This window comes from Heterocephalus glaber, unplaced genomic scaffold, assembly GCF_053883595.1.
Source record: "Heterocephalus glaber isolate CG9 unplaced genomic scaffold, H.glaber_assembly_v1.0 deba00001472, whole genome shotgun sequence".
Lineage (NCBI taxonomy): Eukaryota > Metazoa > Chordata > Mammalia > Rodentia > Bathyergidae > Heterocephalus > Heterocephalus glaber.
In genome coordinates this window covers 93075360-93097021 of record NW_028258315.1, presented here as the reverse complement: position 1 = coordinate 93097021, position 21662 = coordinate 93075360, and the positions used below count along the sequence as shown (strand labels likewise).

Genomic DNA, 21662 nt, shown 5'->3' with positions numbered 1-21662 from the left:
AGTGTGAAGGATTTCAGTTTTTGACCATTGAGTATGATATTGGCTGTTGGTTTTTCATAGATGGCTTTTATCAGATTGAGGTAGAGACCATCTATTCCAGTTTTTTGTAGAGTTTTATCATAAATGCATGTTGGATTTGGTGGAATGCTTTTTCTGCATCTATTGAGATGATCATATGGTTTTTGTCCTTGGCTCTATTGATATAGTGTATTACATTGATTGATTTGCATATGTTAAACCATCCCTGCATCCCTGGGATGAATCCCACTTGGTCAGGGTGTATGATCTTCTTGATGATCTTCTGGATTCTATTTGCCAGTATCTTATTATGGATTTTTGCATCTATGTTCATTAGTGAGATTGGCCTATAGTTCTCTTTTTTGGTTAGATCTTTCTTTGCTTTGGGGATCAAGATGATGCTTGCTTCCAGGACTGAATTCAGGAGTGTTGCTTCCCTTTCAATATCATTGAAGAGTTTAAACAGTAGAGGCAGCAGTTCCCTTCTAAATGTCTTGCAGAATCCAGCAGTGAAGCCATCAGGATCTGGGGTTTTCTTAGTTGGTAAGTTTTTAATTATGTTTTCAATTTCATTGACTGATATTGGGTTGTTTAGAAATTTTAGGTCTTCTTCATTCAACTTTGATAATTCATACATATCTAGGAATCTGTCCATTTCTTCTGTGTTTTCCATCTTATTGGTGTATAGGTTCTCAAAGTAGTTATTGATGATCCTCTAGATTTCTTCTGGTTCTGTTGTAATTTCATCCTTTTCATTCCTAATTGCATGGATTTGGACCTTTTCTTTCCTTTTTCTGATAAGGTTGGCTAAGGGTTTGTCAATTTTGTTTATTCTTTCAAAGAGCCAACTCATGGCTTCATTGATTTTTTGTATCATTCTCTTAGTCTCTATTGCTTTGATTTCTGCACTGACCTTTATAATTTCCTCCCTTGTATGAGCTTTGGTTTTGTCCTGCTCTTCTTTTTCTAGAAGTTTGGGGGTCGGCATCAGGTTATTTAATTGAGCTCACTCAGTTTTCCTAATATTAGTATTCAGTGCTATGAATTTCCCTCATAAGACTTCTTTCACTGTGTCCCATAGATTCTGATATGTTTTATTTTCAATGTCATTTAATTGAAGGAACTGTTTGATTTCTTTAGTTTCCTCTGTGATCCATTGGTTATTCAGAAGTGTGTTGTTCAATTTCCATGTGTTTATGAAATTTTTGTGGTTTCTTTTGCTATTGATCTCCAATTTCATCACACTATGGTCTGATAATATACAGAGGATAACGTCAATTCCTTTGCACTTTTTTAAACATGTTCTATGAGTGAGTATGTGGTCTATTTTGGAGAATAACCCATGTGCAGCTGAAAAGAATGTGTATTCTGATTTTCTAGGGTGGAACATTCTGTAAACATCTGTTAAGTTCATTTGTTCAAGAGTTTGATTGAGTTCTAATATTCCATTACTTATTTTTTGTCTAGTTGATCTATCTATTTGTGACAATGGGGTATTGAGGTCCTCCACTATTATTGTATTAGTGCATATATGACTTTTCATGTCTGTTAGTATTTGTTTTATATAGTTTTATGCACTAGTGTTTGGTGCATAGATATTTATGATTGTCATCTCTTCCTCTTGGATTGTTCCCTTTACAAGGATGTAATGTCCTTCTTTGTCTGTCTTAATCAGTGTTGGTTTGAAATCCACTTGATCAGCAAAGAGGATAGCTACTCCTGCTTTTTTTCGGGTTCCTGTTGCATAGAGTATTGTTTTCCACCCTTTAACTTTCAGTCTATGAGTTTCTTTTTGAATCAAGTGTGTTTCTTATATGCAGCATATTGTTGGATTTTGCTTCTTGACCCATTCTGTGAGTCTATTTCTTTTGATTGGTGAATTGAGACCATTAACATTGATGGTTATAACTGATACATATTGACTTATACTTGTCATGACTTTTTCTTTTTGTTGGCTTCTCCCCCTTTATATTTAATTTCTTGTCACACCCAATGGATTCATTCTTCTGTGTTTCCTGGGGTTGTGATCCTCACTGTCTTTTCCTAGGATATTGTCTAAAATTCTTTGGAGTGCTGGTTTGGTATTCACGAAGTTCCTAAGGTGCTCTTTGTCATGAAAGTATCTTATTTCTCCATCAATTTTGGAAGATAGTTTTGCAGGGTACATCAATCTGGGTTGAAGGCTGTTTTCCTTTAGGGCTTGGAATACATCACTCCAAGCTCTTCTTTCCTTGAGGGTTTGTGTTGAGAAGTCTGCTGTGATTCTGATGGGCTTTCCTTTGTATGTGATTTATTTCTTTTCTCTAACTGCTTGTAGAACTTTGTTCTTCTGTTGGGTTTCTAGAATCTTAACAATTATATGCCTATGTGTAGATTTTTTTTTTAATCAAGGCTAGTTGGAGTCCTATATGGCTCACTTAATCTGTATGTCAAGTTCTTTTCCCCTGCTTGGGAAGTTTTCTGCCATCACTTCTGTGAACGGTTTTTTTTTTTATGTCATCTGCACTCTCTCCTGTTTCTTCATTGACTCCAATCAGTCTTATGTTTTTCTTCTTTGCATCGTCTAGCAGCTGCTGGATTGATTTCTTGTGTTCCCTTACATTTTTAAAGCAATTTTTCTTTTCCTGGTCACTAATTGCAATCTTATCTTCTACATCTGAAATTCTGTCCTCACATTGGCTCATTCTGCTGTGTAGACTTTAAATGGAGTTTTTAATCTCCTGGAAATCTGTTTGCATCTGTTTTATGGATTCCATTTATTTGCTATGTTGGGATTCCATCATGTTCCTGAGCTCCTCTCTAGATTTATTAATCATATCTTACACTATGAGCACAATCTCTGCTGTTATCTGTGAAATTATTTCTGATTTCATTTTTTCCAATCCTCTTTTGTTGCCAATTCAGGGAGTCCAGGTGGTTGTGTATCAGAGTGTTCCAACTCCTTTCCCTTTGGGGTTGATGTAGGTGACCTGGAAGTCTGGTTTTGAGACTTGTTTAAGTGTCCTCTCATTTCTACAGTGGGTGGGGGGGTGTTTGCTGCTGGCGCCCACACAGCTCACCTCCTCTGTGCTGGGAGTGGTGGTACGGTGGCCCGGAAGCCTCCTCTGCTCTGAGAGGGGTGGTACGGCAGCCTGTAAGCTTCCTCTGTTCTGGGAGGGGTGGTACGGTGGCCCAGAAGCCTCCTCTGTGCTGGGAGGGGTGGTATGGCACCCCGTAAACCTCCTCTACCAGACAATGGAAGTTCGTAGAAGTTTCAGTCCATAATTGACTGGATTCAAGGCAGGGTACCAGAGGGACAACAGTTCATGGTGACAGGAAAAAGCTAAAAGCAACAAGGAGACACATGAGCAATATTAAGTGACTTAGCCAAGTTCCTTCTTTAGCCAGCATGGAGCCAGAACTGGCCTTGAGGGCTGGTGCTCTCAGCAGTTGGTTGGGATGCTCTTGCACCATAGACAGACAGTAAGAATACCAGAAACTCAGAAAGAAATTGTTTAGTCATGAGGACATACTCCTATTGAGAAGAAAGAGATAAACAGTGCAGGGCATTAATATCAATATGAGAAATAGAATTCACTGTGGAAAATCTTTGCCTTTCCCTGGCCTGCCCGCCTCCACCTAAGGCACTCAGGAGTAAGCTTAGAGATGAGAGGGCCTTGAAGTGAAGTGCACAGTGACTGAGGCCTTCTGGAAGTCACCAACTTGAACTGTACACACCCAGGTATCTACTAGTGGGAACAGGAAACTGGGAATGCTGTGGAGGAGGAAGAAAAGAGACTAGGAAATGCAGCTGGAAGTTTGAGCAGAGGGCTAGGGGATGTGGGAGCTCAGGGCATGTGGGAGTGGTTTGCCCCATGCATTCTGAGTCGCTCGAGCTGCCTTCTCTCCCTGCTGCCTTCTGCTGCTCTGTAGCCCTGACTCCACCTTCACGGTGACTCCATGATCTCTCCAAGACTAAATTTCACTTTGAATCACATGGAAATGTTGTTATCCATGACATGTGACATGATTTCTATCATGCTTTCTTACCATCCTGTATTTGTTCTAAGTCACTGAAATAATTTTCTTATGTGAGGAAAACTGTGCTACACTTTATTGCCATAATAAACTCTTGAGAGGAATAGTCATCACTTAGTTTATACTTCTCAAATAACTAGTGAATTGATTGATGCCATGTTAGCCAATTTATAAAACTAACATTAATATCTGGACATCTTATCTTTCTGAAATATGAAGGACAAAAAACTGTTTCTTTGTGGAAACTTCATGGAATTGAAAATTCAGACCAAACATAAAATCCATATATGGAATTGTAGGCATGTTATTCATTCACTTTCTTTCTCTTTTTTGCAGGGACTGGTTAAATATGTTGAGCCCACCAATTGTTCCTCCCAGTCACCAGCCGTTGGAGAAACACCTGGATTCCTCTGGAAGTTTGAGTGCTCAAGGTGGGATATGAAAACTGCTATGCATAAAGAGAGTAATTTCCCATAGAGAAAGCCAGTTACTTTGAGATGCCACTGTTTTCATTTAGACTTAAACGCGCAAAATGAGGTGACCCGTGCCTCATGTTTTAGGGTGACACGTTCTTTACAAGTAAACAGAATATAGACAGAAATTGTCTCCATTCTTCTAAAGGCTAATCCCAGAGAAAATAATTGTGTAAGGTGTAACAGCATGGCCTTGGTATCAGCTGACCTTCATCTGAATTCCAGATCTACCATTCCCACGAATAGTTACCACATCTGTGAAATAATACTAATAATTGATAGTGCCCACCTGGTACTGTCTTGTGGCACTCCAACGAGGTACTGTGCATGAAGCGCTTGTAATAGTGGCTACCAAGTGCTAGCTGTGGACATGATTTCAGAGTGGACTGATTACTCCAGCATCACCAGGATAAGGTCATGGCCTGCACAGTGAGGCCTCGGTTGTCCACAGACCACATCCGTAGCTGTGGTCTCACAAGATTATCATGACTTTAAAGATGCCTGGGGTCCTATCAGAGCCATCATAACATCTTAGCACAGCACATTAGTTGTGCATTTGTAGTGGTGCTGGCTACGGGAAGTGTAGCGTGTACGATTATAATGGTACATATTCCTATTTGACAGTAATAAGCAACCATGTTACTGGTTGATGTATTTACTTTTTGTTGTTAGAGTATACTCTTTCTACTTCTTTTTCTTTTTTTTGGTACCGGGGATCGAACTTGGGTCCTTGCGCTTGCTCAGCAGGCAGTGAAACCACTGAGCTAAATCTCTGGCCTCTTTCTACTTCTTTTAAAAAAGAAACAGTATCTGAGTTTTACCAGCAGCTTTCTATACCCCGCTTACCATGTCCTTTGATGGATCGAGAGCCACTGAGTGATTGACCTACGTCACCTAGGTTTGCCTGGGCCACTCTGTGATCACACAGCGAGGAAATCACCTAATATTGCATTGCTCACACTGTGTCCCTGCCCTTAACTGACGCGTGCCTGTATGTGTTTTCATCAGCACAGAGATGCAGCCTTTGTGCTAAAGCAAAGGCTGTCACGGAACTCTGCAGGTAACAAGAACATAAGCGCTGGGCGGAAGCAGAGATGCGAGTGAGAGCCAGTAGATGAGCCGTTAGTGTCTGCTTGTGAGCAGGAAACTTGACTCTTGGGACACAATGGAGGCAAAACATAAAAGAATCTTCAGTGCAAGTGGAGGGTTGAGATGGGAGGGTGACAGTGAGCTCAAGTGCATAACTGAAGCGACAGATAACAGCGCCACTTGCCAGGACAGTTCTCTGGGCTGAATTTTGAAGATGGAAGTGCTATATTTGAAGTTGGGGGGGGGGGGGCAATAGAAATTGCTCCAACAAAAGTCCCCTTTTGTTTTCTGGTTTTTTTCTTCTTCTTCTCCTCCTCCTCCTCCTCCTCCCCCTCCTCCTCCTCCTCCTCCTCCTCCTCCTCCTCCTCCTCCTCCTCCTCCCTCAGGGAGAAAGTAGAGCATCCCATTTTTCTTCGGGCCTAGAGCTTTCAGAGTGAGAGCTCATATATCTGAGTTGTACATTTTGGCCCTCCAAGGGATAGAGGTATCTCTGTGATTTACTATCCAAAATAGATGATCCCCCTCCAATCAGGAATCTTTTTGGAGGTGTACATTTATAAGTACTTATGACAGAAAAATAGAACCTCGCCTGTCAAGAGGAGACCTTGCCATGAGGGAACAACTCATCTGTCATGCTAAGTGTCCTATAAGCCACAGGAAGCAGAAGCACCATCCTTAAGCAGAGGCGCCCACGATATATAGCAGTGAGGAGGGGCTGGCAGGGTGTCCTAAAGTCACCCTTGCAAAGTCCAGTTTTGCCAGCAGGAACCCCATGATGTTGAAGGTAAACAGAACTTCCACTGAGAGCAAAGCACATTCAATTCAGAAGACTGTGGAAACGCACTGGCCAGTGTTAACAAGAGCAGGCGCTCCTTCTGCCGGTTACTCTCCATTTTTATCAGCTTCTGCTCCTCTCAGGTGCTTGAGTGGTTTGCAGTTAATACCACAGCAAACTGGTGTCCCCTATTTGCTCACCTTCCCCTTTTCTGATATGCTTCAGTGGTTTGCAATTAATTAACAGCATCGAAAGTTACTGTTTGCTATTTGGTTAACCTTTACATGATAACAGCCTGGTTTTAGAGTTCCCAGCACAGTTAGTACTCACCTGTTCACCGAGAGAGGGTTTTCATCTGTTCCTATAAAGTGTTTGTCAAAGAAAAATAATAGGCCTGTGTTTGCAGCTCACAACACCAGCAGGGGAGTGAGGCGTGGTTGAGGGCGGCCTGGGCTCCTCCTGGATTTCAGTTACACCATGCCATTCACTTAGCACTTACTGTTTGCACCAGAGACTCCACGAAACTTAGCCCCACATCATCACTGTAGGGAAGACACCGTACCTGCATGCGTTTGTGCATGTGTGTGTAATGGTTGAGGAAACTGAGACACAACATTCCTAAATAACTTGCCCAAGGTCACACAGTTCAGTGGCGGGGCTAGAATTTGAGCCCAAGCAGCCTGGTTCCAGAGCCCAGCCATTGGCTTTTTATACTCTCTTTAAGTAGAATACCTGCTCAAGAAGTTATATATAAAATGAGGAATCAGAAAAATATTTTTCCATTGAGAGTTTCTGGTCCACAAATCAAAACATTTCAAAGTTCCTAAAGAAAAAACCAGAGGCACTCCCTGTCACTGCTGTACCCTAGACCTGCCTGGCATCCCACATGAGCTTGCCAGAAATGACAGGAAGCCACCAGTGACCCAGCAGGCAAGGCCAGGTGAGCAGCTGGGCGAACCACGGTTCCCGATCATGGACCTGCCTGCCTGGGCCTGGGGCCTTGAAGGCAGCCTGGCCGGAGCGCAGCAGTCAGCCTCCCCCACTGTGCTCTGGCTTCACCTCCTAATACTTTCCTCAGGGCCTTTGGGTCTGTAAGTCTTGGTGTACTTCTTAGCTGTCGTTCTTCCTAGGCAGGCTAAGTGCATTTGAAGATCAGACACTTAGCTTGCTCACTCTCGGATCTCTGCTCTCCACGCAGCTTCTGGCATACATTAGATTCTCTAAATCCTCGGAAAAAGACAAAAAGGGAGAAAGGGAGGGAAGGAGGGTGAGGAATGTTCTTACACTAGACCTTTCTTTTAAAAAACCACAAAAAGTAGGAAAATGGATTGCAATCTGACTTTCATTCCAGTTTTGTTTCTTGTTGGGTTTTGTTTCTTGAGGTTATTTTCAGGCAGCTTGGGGAGAGTTGTTTTGGGGTGTTTTGTTTTTGTATATTTGGTATATCTCTAAAATTCAAAGATGAGACTATTAAACCTGTACTCTCTAGCAATTAAAAGTTATAGATCACCTTAGGCAATAGCTCTTAAACTTTATTTATAAGTTTATTTATAAACTTTTAATTTCAAACGAAATCTCAAATGGAATCCCAAAATACAGAAGAGATAACAACAGAGCTGCGCTGGCTTTAGGCTGAGTTAGACTCCCAGAATCCTGCTCGGCTCTGATGAACCAGGTAAAAGCACTGGTATGGTCCCAGCGCCTCACTTGGCTGAGGAGGTAAAGGACTTGCCGAGGTCAGGCACCCAGTCAGAGCGGGCTCAGTGTGGAACCCAGGCTTCCTGCACATCGGTGCCTTTGTGCTGAGACATTTCACGGTGCATGAGTGTGACTGGTGAGAGCGGTTCACAGGGAAAGGGGATCACCCAGCTCCGGGTGTCTCGGGCAGAAATAGTAGCTAATGGTTGTTTCATCTCCATTTCTGGGCCTACAAGAGCACTCAGATTCTCGCAACAGCCCCCTGAGGTGTGGCAGTGTCATCACCTCCACCTTCCCCACAGTTCACTGCACCTTGTGGTGCACCCTACACCTCCATCAGAGCTGCAGGGCCAAGGCACCTGTGCAGCTGGAGGTGTGAACTGCATTTTAGCAGTAAACAGAGAGGGCCTGACCAGCACTGAATTCTACAGTAGTTGCCCAGGCCACACTAAGGAGACGCTTGAGTTAGACCCATCCCAAGTCAGAGGTTCCCTGCCCCACTTTATGCAGGAGCAGCTTGCATCGCAGCTAGTCGCTGCTTGGCCAGAATATCTCAAGGGTATAAACGCCATCTTCAAGTGGGCCAAGCAGCCCAAAGGAACAGCCTTGCACTCTGATCCCTGCCTCCCGACTGGATGGAGGAACTGGCGGCTCTTCACGGTTCCTCCAGGGCTGCAATATACTTGCTGAATATCAATTACCACCAGCACGGGTGCCCTTAACACTTACTAAGAATGTGTTTTCCTGCAGCTCATGTGAAATGTAAAAATGGGAAGTTAAGATTTCAGAACTTACTCAAGAAAACTACCGAACTGACCTTTTGAAAATGAACCGTACCTTGCTCGAAGAATAGTTGTCAATTTGTTTCTGACATTTGTTCCTCTACAGATACGACCCTTAAATTATTCATGCCTAACAGCTCAAAAATGGAATAATAATGACCTCTGTCTTCAGCCTGCAGACCTCGCCTGCCGCTCACATAGATCTCGAGTGAGGAAGGCATTCCAGTGCCAGAGTCACATAAAAACAACAGTCTTATACCTTCCTTAGGGCAGTGCAGCACATGACATTCCTTTATGAACATTGATTAGTCTCCCATGAGACTTAAATAGGCAGGAGATGCTTACTTTTCAGATGTAATACCCAAGTTACTATCAAAGACTTTGTAGAAGCCTCCTGAGTCCTCATGGCTACCCAGAGGGGGTTGTCTGGCTGCTGCCCTACTCTGGTGGAGGAAGTCTTTCAGGGTCCTCTGGTTACAGCCATACAGTCACATGACATTACCTAATACTCTGAGTCTAAAAGTTACATTTCAAAAAACGGATGTAGAAGGACCATAACCAAATATGATAAAAGCTGTATATGACAGATCAATAGCCAGCATCATACTAAATGGGGGAAAACTAAAAACATTCCCCTAAAACCAGCAACAAGACAAGGATGTCCACTAATACCTCTTCTATTCAACATAGTACTTGAAACACTAGCCAGAGAAATTAGGCAAGAGAAAGAAATAAAAGAGATGCAGATAGGAAAGAGAGAACTCAAATTACCATTATTTGTAGAAGACCCAAAGAACTCTACCAAAAAGAACCCTTGGAATTAATAACGAACTTCAGCACTATAACAAGTTACAAGATCAACACACAAAAATCATTAGCATTTGTGTACACCAACTGAATGGGATGACAAGGAAATTATGAAAATAATACCATTTCCAATAGCTTCAAGAGAAATGAAGTACCTAGGAATTAATCTAAGCAAAGAAGTGAAAGACCTCTACAAAGAAATCTACAGTACTCTGAAAAAGGAAATTGAAGAGGACATCAGAAAATGGAAAGATGTCCCCTGCTCCTGGATAGGCAGCATCAGCATTGTCATAATGGCCACACTCCCAAAACTGTTCTACAGATGCAGTGCAGTCCCAATCAAAATCCCAACAGCATACTTTAAAGATCTAGAAAAGGCAACCCTGCAATTCATATGGAACCAGAAGAGATCCAGAATATCAAAAGCAATTTTGGGCAACAAGAGCAAAGAAAGAGGCATCGCAATTCCTGACTCTCTTAGTTACTTTTTCTCATTCCTGAGACAAAATACTCAACACCCAAAGTTAAAGGAGGAAAGGTTTATTGTAGCTCACAGTTTGTAGAGGTTTCAGTTCATAGCTGGCTGGCTCCAAAGCAGGGTGGCATGGCAGAGGGGCATCAGAGAGCAGGCAGGCAGAAGGCAGGAAGCAGTGAAATAGCAGCAGTGACAACAGCAGCCTCCTTCTGTCCCTTATATCTTATCCAGGCTGCCCACCCTTAGAGCAGGTAGCAGTCACATCCAGGGTGGAACAGCCTTAATCCTAGCATCGCACCGTGAATCAATCCCAGAATCATACTCTTAATCCCAGCATCACACACTCTAGATCAGCCATCTCCAAAAAGCCCCACTTACAATGGCATGAGGCTTTAGGGAAACATCTAGATATGAGCCATAAAACTGACTTCAAGCTATACTATAAAGCAATAGTGATAAAAACGGTGTGGTACTGGAACAAAAACATACATAGATTAGTGAAACAGAATTGAGGATACAGAAACCTCCACAGACGCATTCAGCTATTTGATCTTCAACAAGGGTCAAAAACATATTTTGGAGAAATGACAGCCTATTCAACAAGTGGTACTGGGAAAACTGGTTATCTGTGTGTAGAGATTGAAACTGGATCCTTATCTCTCACTATATACTAAATTAAAATCAAAATGGATCAAAGATAGAAACATGAAACCTACTGGAAAATAAAGTGGGTAAAACACTTCAAGATGTAGGCATAGGAAAAGGATTTTCTAAACAGAACCTCAGTTGCACAAGAAATAACAGCAAGAAACAACAAATAGGATTATATCAGACTAAAAAAGCTTTTGTACAGAAAAAGAATCAATCAGAAGGCCCAGGAATTTAGCTCAGTGGTTCCACCGCCTGCTTGGCAAGCACAAGGACCCAAGTTCAATCCCCAGTACCAAAAAAAAAAAAAAAAAAAAAAAGAATCAATCAGAAGAATGAAGAGACAACCTACAGAATAGGAAAAAAATTTTGCCAGCTACTCCTCAAGTATTGGACTAATATGTAGAATATACAAAGAACTCAAAAAAAAACCACCTAAAATTAAAGATCCAGTCAAGAAATGGACAAGAGAAATGAACAAACACTTCACAAAGAAAGAAATACAAATGGTCAACAAATATGTGAAAAAATGTTTAACATCTCTGGCCATTAGAGAAATACAAGTTAAAACAACACTAAGATTCCATCTTACTCCAGAAAGAATGGCAATCATTAAGAAATCAAACAATAACTAATGCTGGCATGCCTATGGAAAAAAAGGAATCCTAGCTCATTGTTGGGGAAATGTAAACTAGCACAACCATTATGGAAATCAGTATGGAGATTTCTCAAAGAACTAAAGTTAGAAATTCCATATGACCCAGTGATCCCCCTGCTAGAGCTCCAAAGAGCTTAAGACATCATACTACAGCAATACATACATACCGTTTTTAGCAGCACAATTCATAACAGCTAAATCCTAGAAAAAGTCTGTATAACATCAACAGACAACTGGATAAAGAAAATGTGGTATCTATATATAATGGAATACTACTCTCGTATAAAGAATGACAGATGTGAAACATTTGTAGGAAAATGGATCACCTGAAAAATACAATGTTGAGTGAAATAAACCAGACACATGAGCTTAAATACCATATGATATCATTTGAGTGAGGCAAAGTACAAACAAAGAGAATAATAAAGGATGGCTAGAAGGGGACAAGGAGATGGGTCTCTTACAATAGGGAAGGGGTCCGAGGAAAAAGCATGTGGGTTGAAAAGAAGGAGAAGGGGAAATAAGTAGATGAAATGTATGCCATGCACCTAATCACCTCAGTGAACGTAAATATTACATGCCATAGCATGAGCTATCATTAATAATTATTGACAAAAATGCAAAATGAGATGGGGGAATTACAGGAGGAGGGACGAGGGTGGAAGAGGAAGGGGGAAAAAGAAGAAGCTGTGGTATGTACATGTGACCACTCCCAAGGTGATTATAAGCTGCAAATATGTACAAATAAGTTAAAATATTAAAAGTATGCTTCCTTGGGCATCTGTGGTGTCCCCAGGACGTCCAAGTATGGTGTTCAAGATATAGTAAGCTCAGGGCCGGGGATTTAGCTCAGTGGTTTCGCCACCTGCCTCGCAAGGGCAAGGTCTCGAGTTTGATCCCCAGTACCAAAAACAAACAAACAAAAGATATAGTAAGCTCTCTGTTAATATTGGATTAGTGAATGAGTCTTCATGAGGAAGATTTGAGCTACTCTGTGAATCTTCTTTGTACCTTAAAGATTTATTTAAGTTGCAAAGTAGACCTTTCCCTCAAAGAAGAATATTGGGGATGTAAAAACCATAACATGCTGGCGATAATGAAGCACCTCCGTGAGCCCCGCAATGCATGTGGAGGTTTTCCGCACATTACCCCATGATGACTCCTCCCGGGGTTGCCCGGCATGGGGTAAGGTTATGACTTCACATGACAGGGAGGTCAAGGCACTCTCCTGAGTCACAGACCCCCTGAGTGTGCAGTGGGACACTGCCACAGCCCCGTGTGAGCAGTCTGCGGCCTTCACTTCCATGCTGCCATGTCACCACACAATTCCCACCTTGTCAGTAAGAAACACACGAATGAAATGTCCAGTCCGACATTGTAAATTGGGAATTTCCCTTTTCTTAAAGTTTTCTGGAATCAATAGCACTCTCCTTGGCCCTCTACATAGACCCATAGCACCCCCACTTCAACTCCTAGTTCATAGTAATTCCTGGTCTCCATGACCTTCCTGAATGCAGAGCCCCCACCCCTTGCCCTGTGAGACAGCCAGTTGCCTTCTGTTCTCTGTTTGAGCTCGGGCCAGAGAGAGATTTCCCTCTTCATAGCTCTCAGGGTGCAGGGGCTGCCTTCTCTGATGAAAATCAATGCTCCTGGAGTATAAAGAGGGGCCTTCTGCTCAGGAGCACTGGGAGTGAGCTCTGGTAGAAATGTAAATACTGCTGGGGTCTGAGGCTCACTCTTCTCTTCTAGAACCATCCCCACCTACTTATGCCCACATGGAAGCCAGGAGGGGCCTTGGCCCAGGAAGTAGGCCCAGCTTCCCTTTTGGGAATTGGGGTGCATTTTCCCCTAGCTCAATAGTGACGTCTGCCTGGGTATCAGGCCATTAGGACACTAGTAGCCCTGAAAGGCTCAGAGCACAGTAAAGTGGCTGCACCTCCCTCCCTTCACGTGTAACAAAATGCATTCAGGGTTGTAAAGCACACATTTATATCACTGCATATGCGTGAGTAGAGACTACCTCGAAAAAATGAAATTGCCGTAACCCCTAAATAATCATCCAAATCCTTCAATATGATCCTTAAATGGCATCTTTCAAATAAAAGAGGGACACCTACGAATGATACTTGAACTCTAACTAAGGCTAGCATGTTATTTGCCTTCCCAAAACAATTTAATTTTCTAATACAACAAAGCATCTTCTCAACATTTCTAATCTACTGTTAGTCATTCGTATCTTTTTCCTGTTTGAAGGTGTCTGCCAAAAAACAAAATTCAGCAGTTCAGGTAGACTTTCCAGATCTGAGTGCAAGTTAACTTTGCCCTATTAGGAGGAGTGGTGCAAGCAGAGTTTGCAGGCACCTAGTACCGAACTCAGCAGAACCTTATCTCACATGTCATCGCTATTGATCTTCAGGCTGACTGTTCCATATGGTGATCCCTCACTGTTGAATTGTTTAAACAACAGTGTATTAGTATGCACATAAAAGTATAGTCAATCAGTCCTTAAGATCCATAGGAGAGAAAATGCATTAACTTTTTAAAAATATTCTAGATGGCAGAGTCAGAAAATCGAAAATCAGGTAGAGTGTCTTGATTCAGAGATTTTAAATCTGATAAACTAGTGTCACATCGTTTATTTGCAAGCTTGAAGACTTAGCTCACATGTATAGGTTTTCTATTATCTACAGTTAAAATGCACTGAATATTAGATGATTAAACATTTATATTAATTGGCTCTCAAAGGTGAACTGAAAGGTGATGTATCTGAGCTGATCTAATCGAGGGGAAGACGGGCAGTATTGCTGCCTTTGGTCTGGCTCGGTTGGTTTTGATTCTGTTATTGCTGTTAACCAATTTCAAAGTGGAGGAGTCTCAAAGTGTGTAAACAGATTATTATCTGAAAGGTAATTTTATTTCACAGGAATGGCTTTATTATGTGGAGAAGAGTAAAAATGTAATTTGAACCCTTCTCCAGATGCTCTCAGCCTGGTAGCAGAAAATGGTTTTATTTGTTAATTTGTCCTTTTAGAGTTTCTGTAGCCAGTCTTTAAATGGAGCAATTTAGCATTTTGAGGAAAAACAAACTCTACACTATCCAAGAATATAATTGAAAATTACCCCATATCCATGCAGGATAATTACCTTTCAAAACATTTCCCAGTGCTTGACATCATAGTGGTAATGGCTTAATGATATTATAATTTCATTACATAGGGATTACAATGGCAAAATGATGTACGTTGGAGACTTTAAAAATTAAGTTACAACAGAAACAAAACCTTTTATGTAAGTTTAAAGCACTTATTTCAATGTAAAATTATACACGATCTCACCCTATTTTTGTATGAATGTCATTATTGGTAGTTTTTTAATTGATCCATTTAAAGCTTTGGTACTAAAACCTAAAAACCTGTCTTAGTCCCCACACTTATAATGTATGAGGTTCCAGTTCTATAGTGATATCTATTGGTACAGATGCATTTGTATAGCAGTTGTTGCTCCAGTTTGTATGCATTATCCAGTAAAACCTCTACTAATGAATTGGATCCACCTTGATCTCCTTGAAGCTGCTGGATGATAAAGACCCATGACCCATTACAATGGTTATTTTCATCTTGAAAGATTCCTGACTGGTAGTAAAATGTATTGAGCTTTCTAATTTAATAGCACCAGCTTAAAATTTTATCTTTTTGTAACATACAGGCACAGAATACACTAAACAATTATATGGGATATAATTCTTATGTGCCCAAGGTCTGTTTCCCCCTATGTATTGATGGAACAAAGACAAGAAATCAAATGACAACCCTCTGAGAGATCATGACTTAGAATCATTGACCTCAATCATATGTAATCTTGATGTTACACCTAGTGGAAAAAATTAGATTTAATTTTTGAAACATATGAGATTTTTGGTCTAATGACTATTTTGTTTTTGTTTTTGTTTATAGTACTAATGATTGGACCCAGGGACTTGCAAAGAACTCCCCATTGAGATACATTCCCTGCCCAGGACTATTTTTATTCAAAGATAAATTCATCAGTGTCCTACATAAAACCAGTTAAGAACTTTTGGCTTCATTCAAACCCACTATTTTTTTCTTTTGATAGTAAAAACTCAGAGTTTGAGGTAGGGAATATGGTGTCAATGAACATATCCTTTTGGTGACTAATGCTGATATCCTGCATTTCCTGTGATGATGATTATAACAATGCTTATTGAGTACTCACTGTGTGAGTACTGTTAATTAGTCCTCATGATAGGACTATTCCTATCATGATAGGTACTATCATTCCTAGCCATGATAGGTACTGTTCATATCCTGTCTTTACATAGAGGAAATGGAGGCTTAGAATAGTGAATGTTCCCAATGTCCCACACCTGTGATATGGTAGAAATGGGCCCTAGTCTGTCTGACTTCATTGTCTGAAGGTCATACTACTGAGTACTTTGTAAGGCCCTATCTTCATACTTTAAGCTGCATCAATACTTCTGAGTTACTTTAAAAAGTTACAGGTTATAGTTTATGATTTATATCAGTATTATTATCCTTAATAGTAATAACATCATTTATGGAACAGCTACTGTGTCCACTGTGCTGTGCATAGTGGCATGTCTAATTTAATCCTCCACAAAACCCCCATGAAATAGGCATAGTAATTGCCATTTAATTAGCAGGGAAACTAAGGTCCATTGAGGTGCACTGACCTACACCCTCATGACAGTCATACAGACAGTAAGCAGCAGTGTTCCCTGTTCTCCCCAGGTATGCTGGGCTCTGGAGGCCATGGCTGCTTTTAGCCCCCTGCAGTAGCCACTCCCAGTTTAACTCCTTGTTAATTTTTAGCAGCTGCTTGGGGCATGTGTGTATGTCACATCCACACCTAGACTGTACCTAGCTCAGTCATGTAGCAGGCACAACAACAGAGACCCCTGCAGAGGATCCTGATCTCCTGCTCGGTGCTGTGATCCAAGGCAAGAAAAAAGACTCAGAGACAGAGTTAAAGAGACAGAGATGGGGAACTGGGATGGCCAGTGCTGAACAAGAAGCAAAGACCCTGGTCATCCAGAGCCACTGATAATTATTGGTGACACAATCATTAAGTTAGGGTAAGGGGAGTATGTGTGGTTGCCAGGGATACGTTCCTGATGCAGGCAAGACTTGCAAAAGACAAGACAAAGCATTCATGTGTTAGGAACAAAACAGACCAGATATAAGTTGTGGTTAACAAATAATCTTGTCTTTTTAGTTAAGGAGGTTTTAATTCTGGGAACGGAATTTGAGTGTGAGTCACCCTGGTCTTGGCTGCCATGTTATCTCATATTGAGCCCCACAGCTTCACAGGCCATTTCTTTGGCCTCTGCTGTGGCCGTTGGTTGGAGGGTGGGGCAGGGTACTGACCCATAGACTATCTGCAATGCTTCTATGAGTCACGTAGGCTTTGGCCGGACTCATTTTTAAAACAAGCCAATTGTGAGGTTAACACTTTACAGCCTGCACTGCTTACAGCCTGCTTTGGGCATAATCAATGGGGCAGTCTCCCACATGAACTGATTTTGCTCAGTTGTTCAAAGTAGCCCGAATGTTGAAGGGGTGGTAAGTTGAATATCTGAAGGTGAAGGACATGCACACTCACCTCTGATGTGCAGAACTGACTGGAGAAAGTCAGTGGTCTTTGATATGGAATGACCAGTTGAAAAGCACTTTTTCTTGCTGGGCATGATGGCACACACCCATAATCCCGTCTGCTCTGTTGTCTGAGGCAGGAGGATTACAAGTTCAAGCCCAGCCTGAGCAATTTAGTAAAACTGTACCTCGAAATAAAAGTGAAAAGGACTGACATTGTAGCTCAGTCAGTGCTAGTGCCAGGCTCTGGGTTCAGTCCCTAGTACCATCAAAAAATTGTTTTTCATTCTCCCCTACTTAGAGGAAGAGTGGAGGCAGGGCCATAGGGACCACTGGTAAAGCAACAGGAAAAAAAGAAAGGCAGTCTCCCATCTCTGACTTCCTGTTCTTAATTAGGAACTGTGCCAGATGCACAGGTCAGCTCCTACTATTAATCCATTACAGTAGTTAGCAAAGTCCAGTCATAGCCAAGAGTCACAGAAGCTCATCAGAGACACCTGAGGAATCACTGGGACTGGCCTGCAAAGGGTCATCCCAGTCCCACTTCATGCTTCTCAGAGGATGTGTTCTATTTGCTGGTCAGGTCTAATGCGTAGAAAAGTCTTCCTGGTGCTGGAACCAATAGGTAGATTTTCTTGACTTCTGCCCTGCATCCCTGCTGCCTCCTCCTGAAACCCCACCAAGCTTCTGAACCTCTCTCACACATGCCATCCCTCATACTTGAAGCCAGAAAGGCTGCTGTCCCTTTATGAGCTTTCTCTTTGAAGCTCCTTTGGGGATATGAGCCCTCTGCCTCTGCCCTCCCACCTGGTCTATGTCATGCTCACCAGTACTTTCTGAAATATGAGAAATCAAACATCTTTTGTTTCCAAGTCTGATATTTTTAAATGTGGGACACCTTTACATTTTTTTTACTATTTCTCATGTTTAAATCCCTTTAACATAGTAGCTCCCAAATTAAATGTGTTACACCACCTCCTCCACAAAAACATCAAGCCTGGTGTTAAAAGATAAGCTTAGATACATTCACATTTTAGGAGGTTGTTTGAGCAGACAAGTCATGAATTGGTCAGCACAAGACCACAAGCAATTGGACTCTAATGAAGAGGCACCAGAGTGTAACTTTTATAAGGTTTTCTCAGAAGCTACACCAAGAAAATGTATTTGATGATCAAAGTGGAAAGTCTCTAGTTAGAGGTTCGTTTGGCAGTCTCTGACTGGTTGAGGTTAAGTTTTGTTTTACTGTTTGAAAGAGAATTGGGCTTCAGTTTGCTTATTATATAGGAACCCAAGCACTAGCACCAGCTCAGATTAGCCTCTCAGTGTTTTAACAAGGGCATACTAGAAAGAACGCTGAGCTTGAGTCTGGAAACACTACTCTGTCCCAGATCCACCAGGCAACCTCAGACAAGATGCTTAACTTTGTAGACCTTGGTTCTCTCACCTGTAAAGTAGGGATAGTAATACCTGCCTATGCCACAGGGTCATGGGGGTCTAATGAGAGTCCTCTCTGTACCGTCGAGGCTCTACTAAGCGAGACATGCTTGTCCCTCTGCTCAGTTCCACTCTTTAAGGAGGACTGACACTGCCCCCAGCTCCTGAGCATCAGCTGATGGCAAAATCCACCCACTTCCTGAATACTCCCTGCCGATAGCACCTGTTTCTTATTGTCACACTGTCCCCTGGCACCCTACTTGGTGCCTGGCCCGTGAAAGGATCATGTTATACGTGCCAGATGGTTGCAGGAAAGATGGGCAGAGGAATGGCTGTGATGTGGTCTCAAAACCCACTCAGCATTTGGGCACCACTTGCTTGGGCCTGCCTGTCCTGCAGGGTGAAGTGGGGCCCTGCCACCAGCACCTTCTCTGGCTCTGGACACTGACACTTGTTCACCATCTGCTCTTCCCGAGCCTCTGTTATTCACCAAGCCACATCTGCGCCCCTGGCCTAAGCCCTTGAGAAGGTGACCCTGGTGAGCTCACAGCCTGGAGGCTTGGTTGCCTTGGTCCTTAATAGTTGGTGCTGATGAAGGGCCACTCCCAAATGCCAGAGTACTTAGCACAACACTGGGCACATAAAAGTGCTCAGAAAACATCCTTGTAAAACGTTTTTTCTTTCAATTTCATGCCATGTATTGGAAACTCTGTAGCGACTTAGCCAGTGGGATTTCTCATCCAAACCATGCTAGTGGCTGTTTTAAGCAAATCATGCCATGTTTACATACCCAGCAAACTCAGAATTTCTGCCACTAATAAAACTGCAAATCACCTGATATGCTGTTTTCTGTATATGTTCTCTGCATTGTTTATCTTGTATTCATAAGTGACATCATTCTTTTACCTGTTTGGTACCCTCTTTAGGATGCATGAATGAGGACTGACTGTCTTGTCCTTTCATTTGTGCTGCTTTCCACTTGGCACAGCTCTGGCCCGTGTAGTTTAGAACTGCGATAATTGGGTCTTGACTCCTGCCCCAGTTTCCCTGTTCTGAACAAGCTCAGCTCTTCAGCCCTCGGCCCTGCCCCTTCCTTCTCACCCGTCGCCACCACTTCTCGCAGTTTGTCTTTATTACAAAGAAGTGTATTTCTCTCCTGCAGACTGGTCCTCGGACCCCTGATGGTTCTTCTGCGCCAGGTCAGCCTGTGTTGAGTCTCGTCACTCCAAAGCACTCCCCTTCTTAGACCTGACGTTTGCCTGCACGAAGACCCTCCAGAGAGGCGATCCCTGCCTCATCACCATTGAGCTTCTCGTGTTGCAGGTTGGGGATTCCGGGTCAGGCCGCAGCTAATGTGTCTGTGGTTCCCCTTCCCCACAGGTGAAGAAGACCTGAGTGTGGGAGAGGAAGAGGAAGTGCTGACTCTGCTGTACGACCCCTGTCTGAACTGTTACTTTGACCCCCAGTCTGGGAAATACTATGAGTTAGTGTGACCCCTCCTTCCAGGGCAGAGCAGCTGCCCCAGGCGGAGCAGGACAGCAGCCCAGGAGCCAAACGGAACGGACAGAAATTACTTCACTTTATAAATAATGTTCAGTGCTAAGAATCCTTACATTCTTTTTGTAGAAGTCTGTGATTTTGAATCTGTGAAAGAATTAATAGAGACAAGACTTTTGGACTTTGAATTGGTTATTTGTTTTCATTTTTGTGCTGCATATATATAATTTTATTTCATATTTTATGTAAATAAATTAAGTTATTCACTCAAATTTTTTGCAGTGTTAATCTGTGAATGATGGCCTGATATACCACAGAAAATGTATTCTTGTTTAAAAGCTGTCTGGGAACCTTTTACTCTATGATATATTTATATTAAAAATAAAGTATGATGGTAAAAAAATACCTTTTAAACTGCTTCGTTTTATTCACCCTACTCTTCGCCAGAATATTCCTGATTGTTGTCTTTTCTTAGACTTGGGAAAGAAAAAAGGAACCAGTCAGACTTTACGATCACATTGTATTGGCTCTGGCCCCACTATTCCCATTTCATTTTAGTTTATTCAGAGTTTGCTAAGGATCACAACATTGTTAATCACTTAAGCTGCTTAGCATTGTACTTTGCTTTTCTCTTTCTAATCTTTTACCAATTATCATTGAATTCTAGTAATCTAGCTCCATGGATCCAGATGTACCAGGAAGTCACCGCTCTGTGACTTGGGCATAGAGAATGCCGGGAGGCTTTCTTTGATCTCTAAGGTTGTGTCAGTGCAACTCTGCTCAGTGCCTCACAAGACAAAAATTGTGTGCTTCCTGCATTAGGGTAGCCAGCCTTGAATTGTGTGCCAAGTACATTAATATTGAGTTCGAGGCAGTACTTACTGTATTAGCTGGCATATTTTGTTATTTAATAAAGATTTTTAATAAAGAAGAGTACTATTGGAAATGAAAAATTATTGGTGTACAGTTGGATTTAATGGCAGTACTATAATTTCATTTAATGTTGCTTGATAGAAGAAATAAGCTCTTTTTTTCATGAAAAGATTTGGGCTCCTATTCAGAGGATCATACATTATTTAGTACCATGTTTATATTTTGATAAGCTTTTAATCCTGTTGTTCACAAAGTATAATTTTGTTAGGAATTTCTCTCCAAGATCTTCATGCTTACAAAATGAAAATGAGTAAGTAAGGCTTCACAACAGATGCAGAATGATAAAAAGAATTGGGGTTATCTTGATCATGACCTTGAAGACTGGAGTAGGGGTTGAAAGACTTTGTTCCTGCTTTTTTTTTTTTGGTACCAGAGATCGAACTCGGGACCTTGCGCTTGCGAGGCAGGCCGCGGCACCACTGAGCTAAATCCCCAGCCCTGTTCCTGCTTTAAATAGTCTCAGGACCATCCACATAATAGGGGAGCCAATTAAAACTTTCTATTAGTTAAAACCTACAAGTACAAATGAGAAACATCATGAGCTAGCTTGGGGGCGGGGAAGATACCAGAGTGCCTCATGAACCCCAAAACAGAAAGCTACAAGGCCTCCAAATGAATGTGAGCTGGAACCTCAAGAAATATAGAGAGAACTTTGTTAGGATTCTTTTTTTTTTTTTTTTTGATGCCAGGGATCGAACTCAGGTCCTTAGCTTGCGAGGCAGGCAGTG

General features: G+C 41.9%; 1 protein-coding gene across 11 annotated transcripts in view; it reads left to right on the top strand.

Annotated features, from left to right (window-relative positions):
* Positions 1 to 20406, top strand: part of Cfap20dc (CFAP20 domain containing) — a 241213-nt gene extending 220807 nt beyond the window's left edge. For 10 of the 11 annotated variants that reach the window (XM_021244038.2, XM_004864448.3, XM_087182493.1 and 7 more), the window contains 2 exons: positions 4372 to 4466; positions 19885 to 20406. In XM_021244038.2, the coding sequence (XP_021099697.1) occupies positions 4372 to 4466; positions 19885 to 19997 (208 nt within the window). In that variant the 3' untranslated portion in view covers positions 19998 to 20406. Of the gene's footprint in view, positions 1 to 4371; positions 4467 to 19666; positions 19858 to 19884 lie in introns of those variants that run through there. The other variant, XM_087182491.1, reaches the window with a different exon arrangement.
* The last annotated feature ends 1256 nt before the right edge of the window (positions 20407 to 21662 follow it).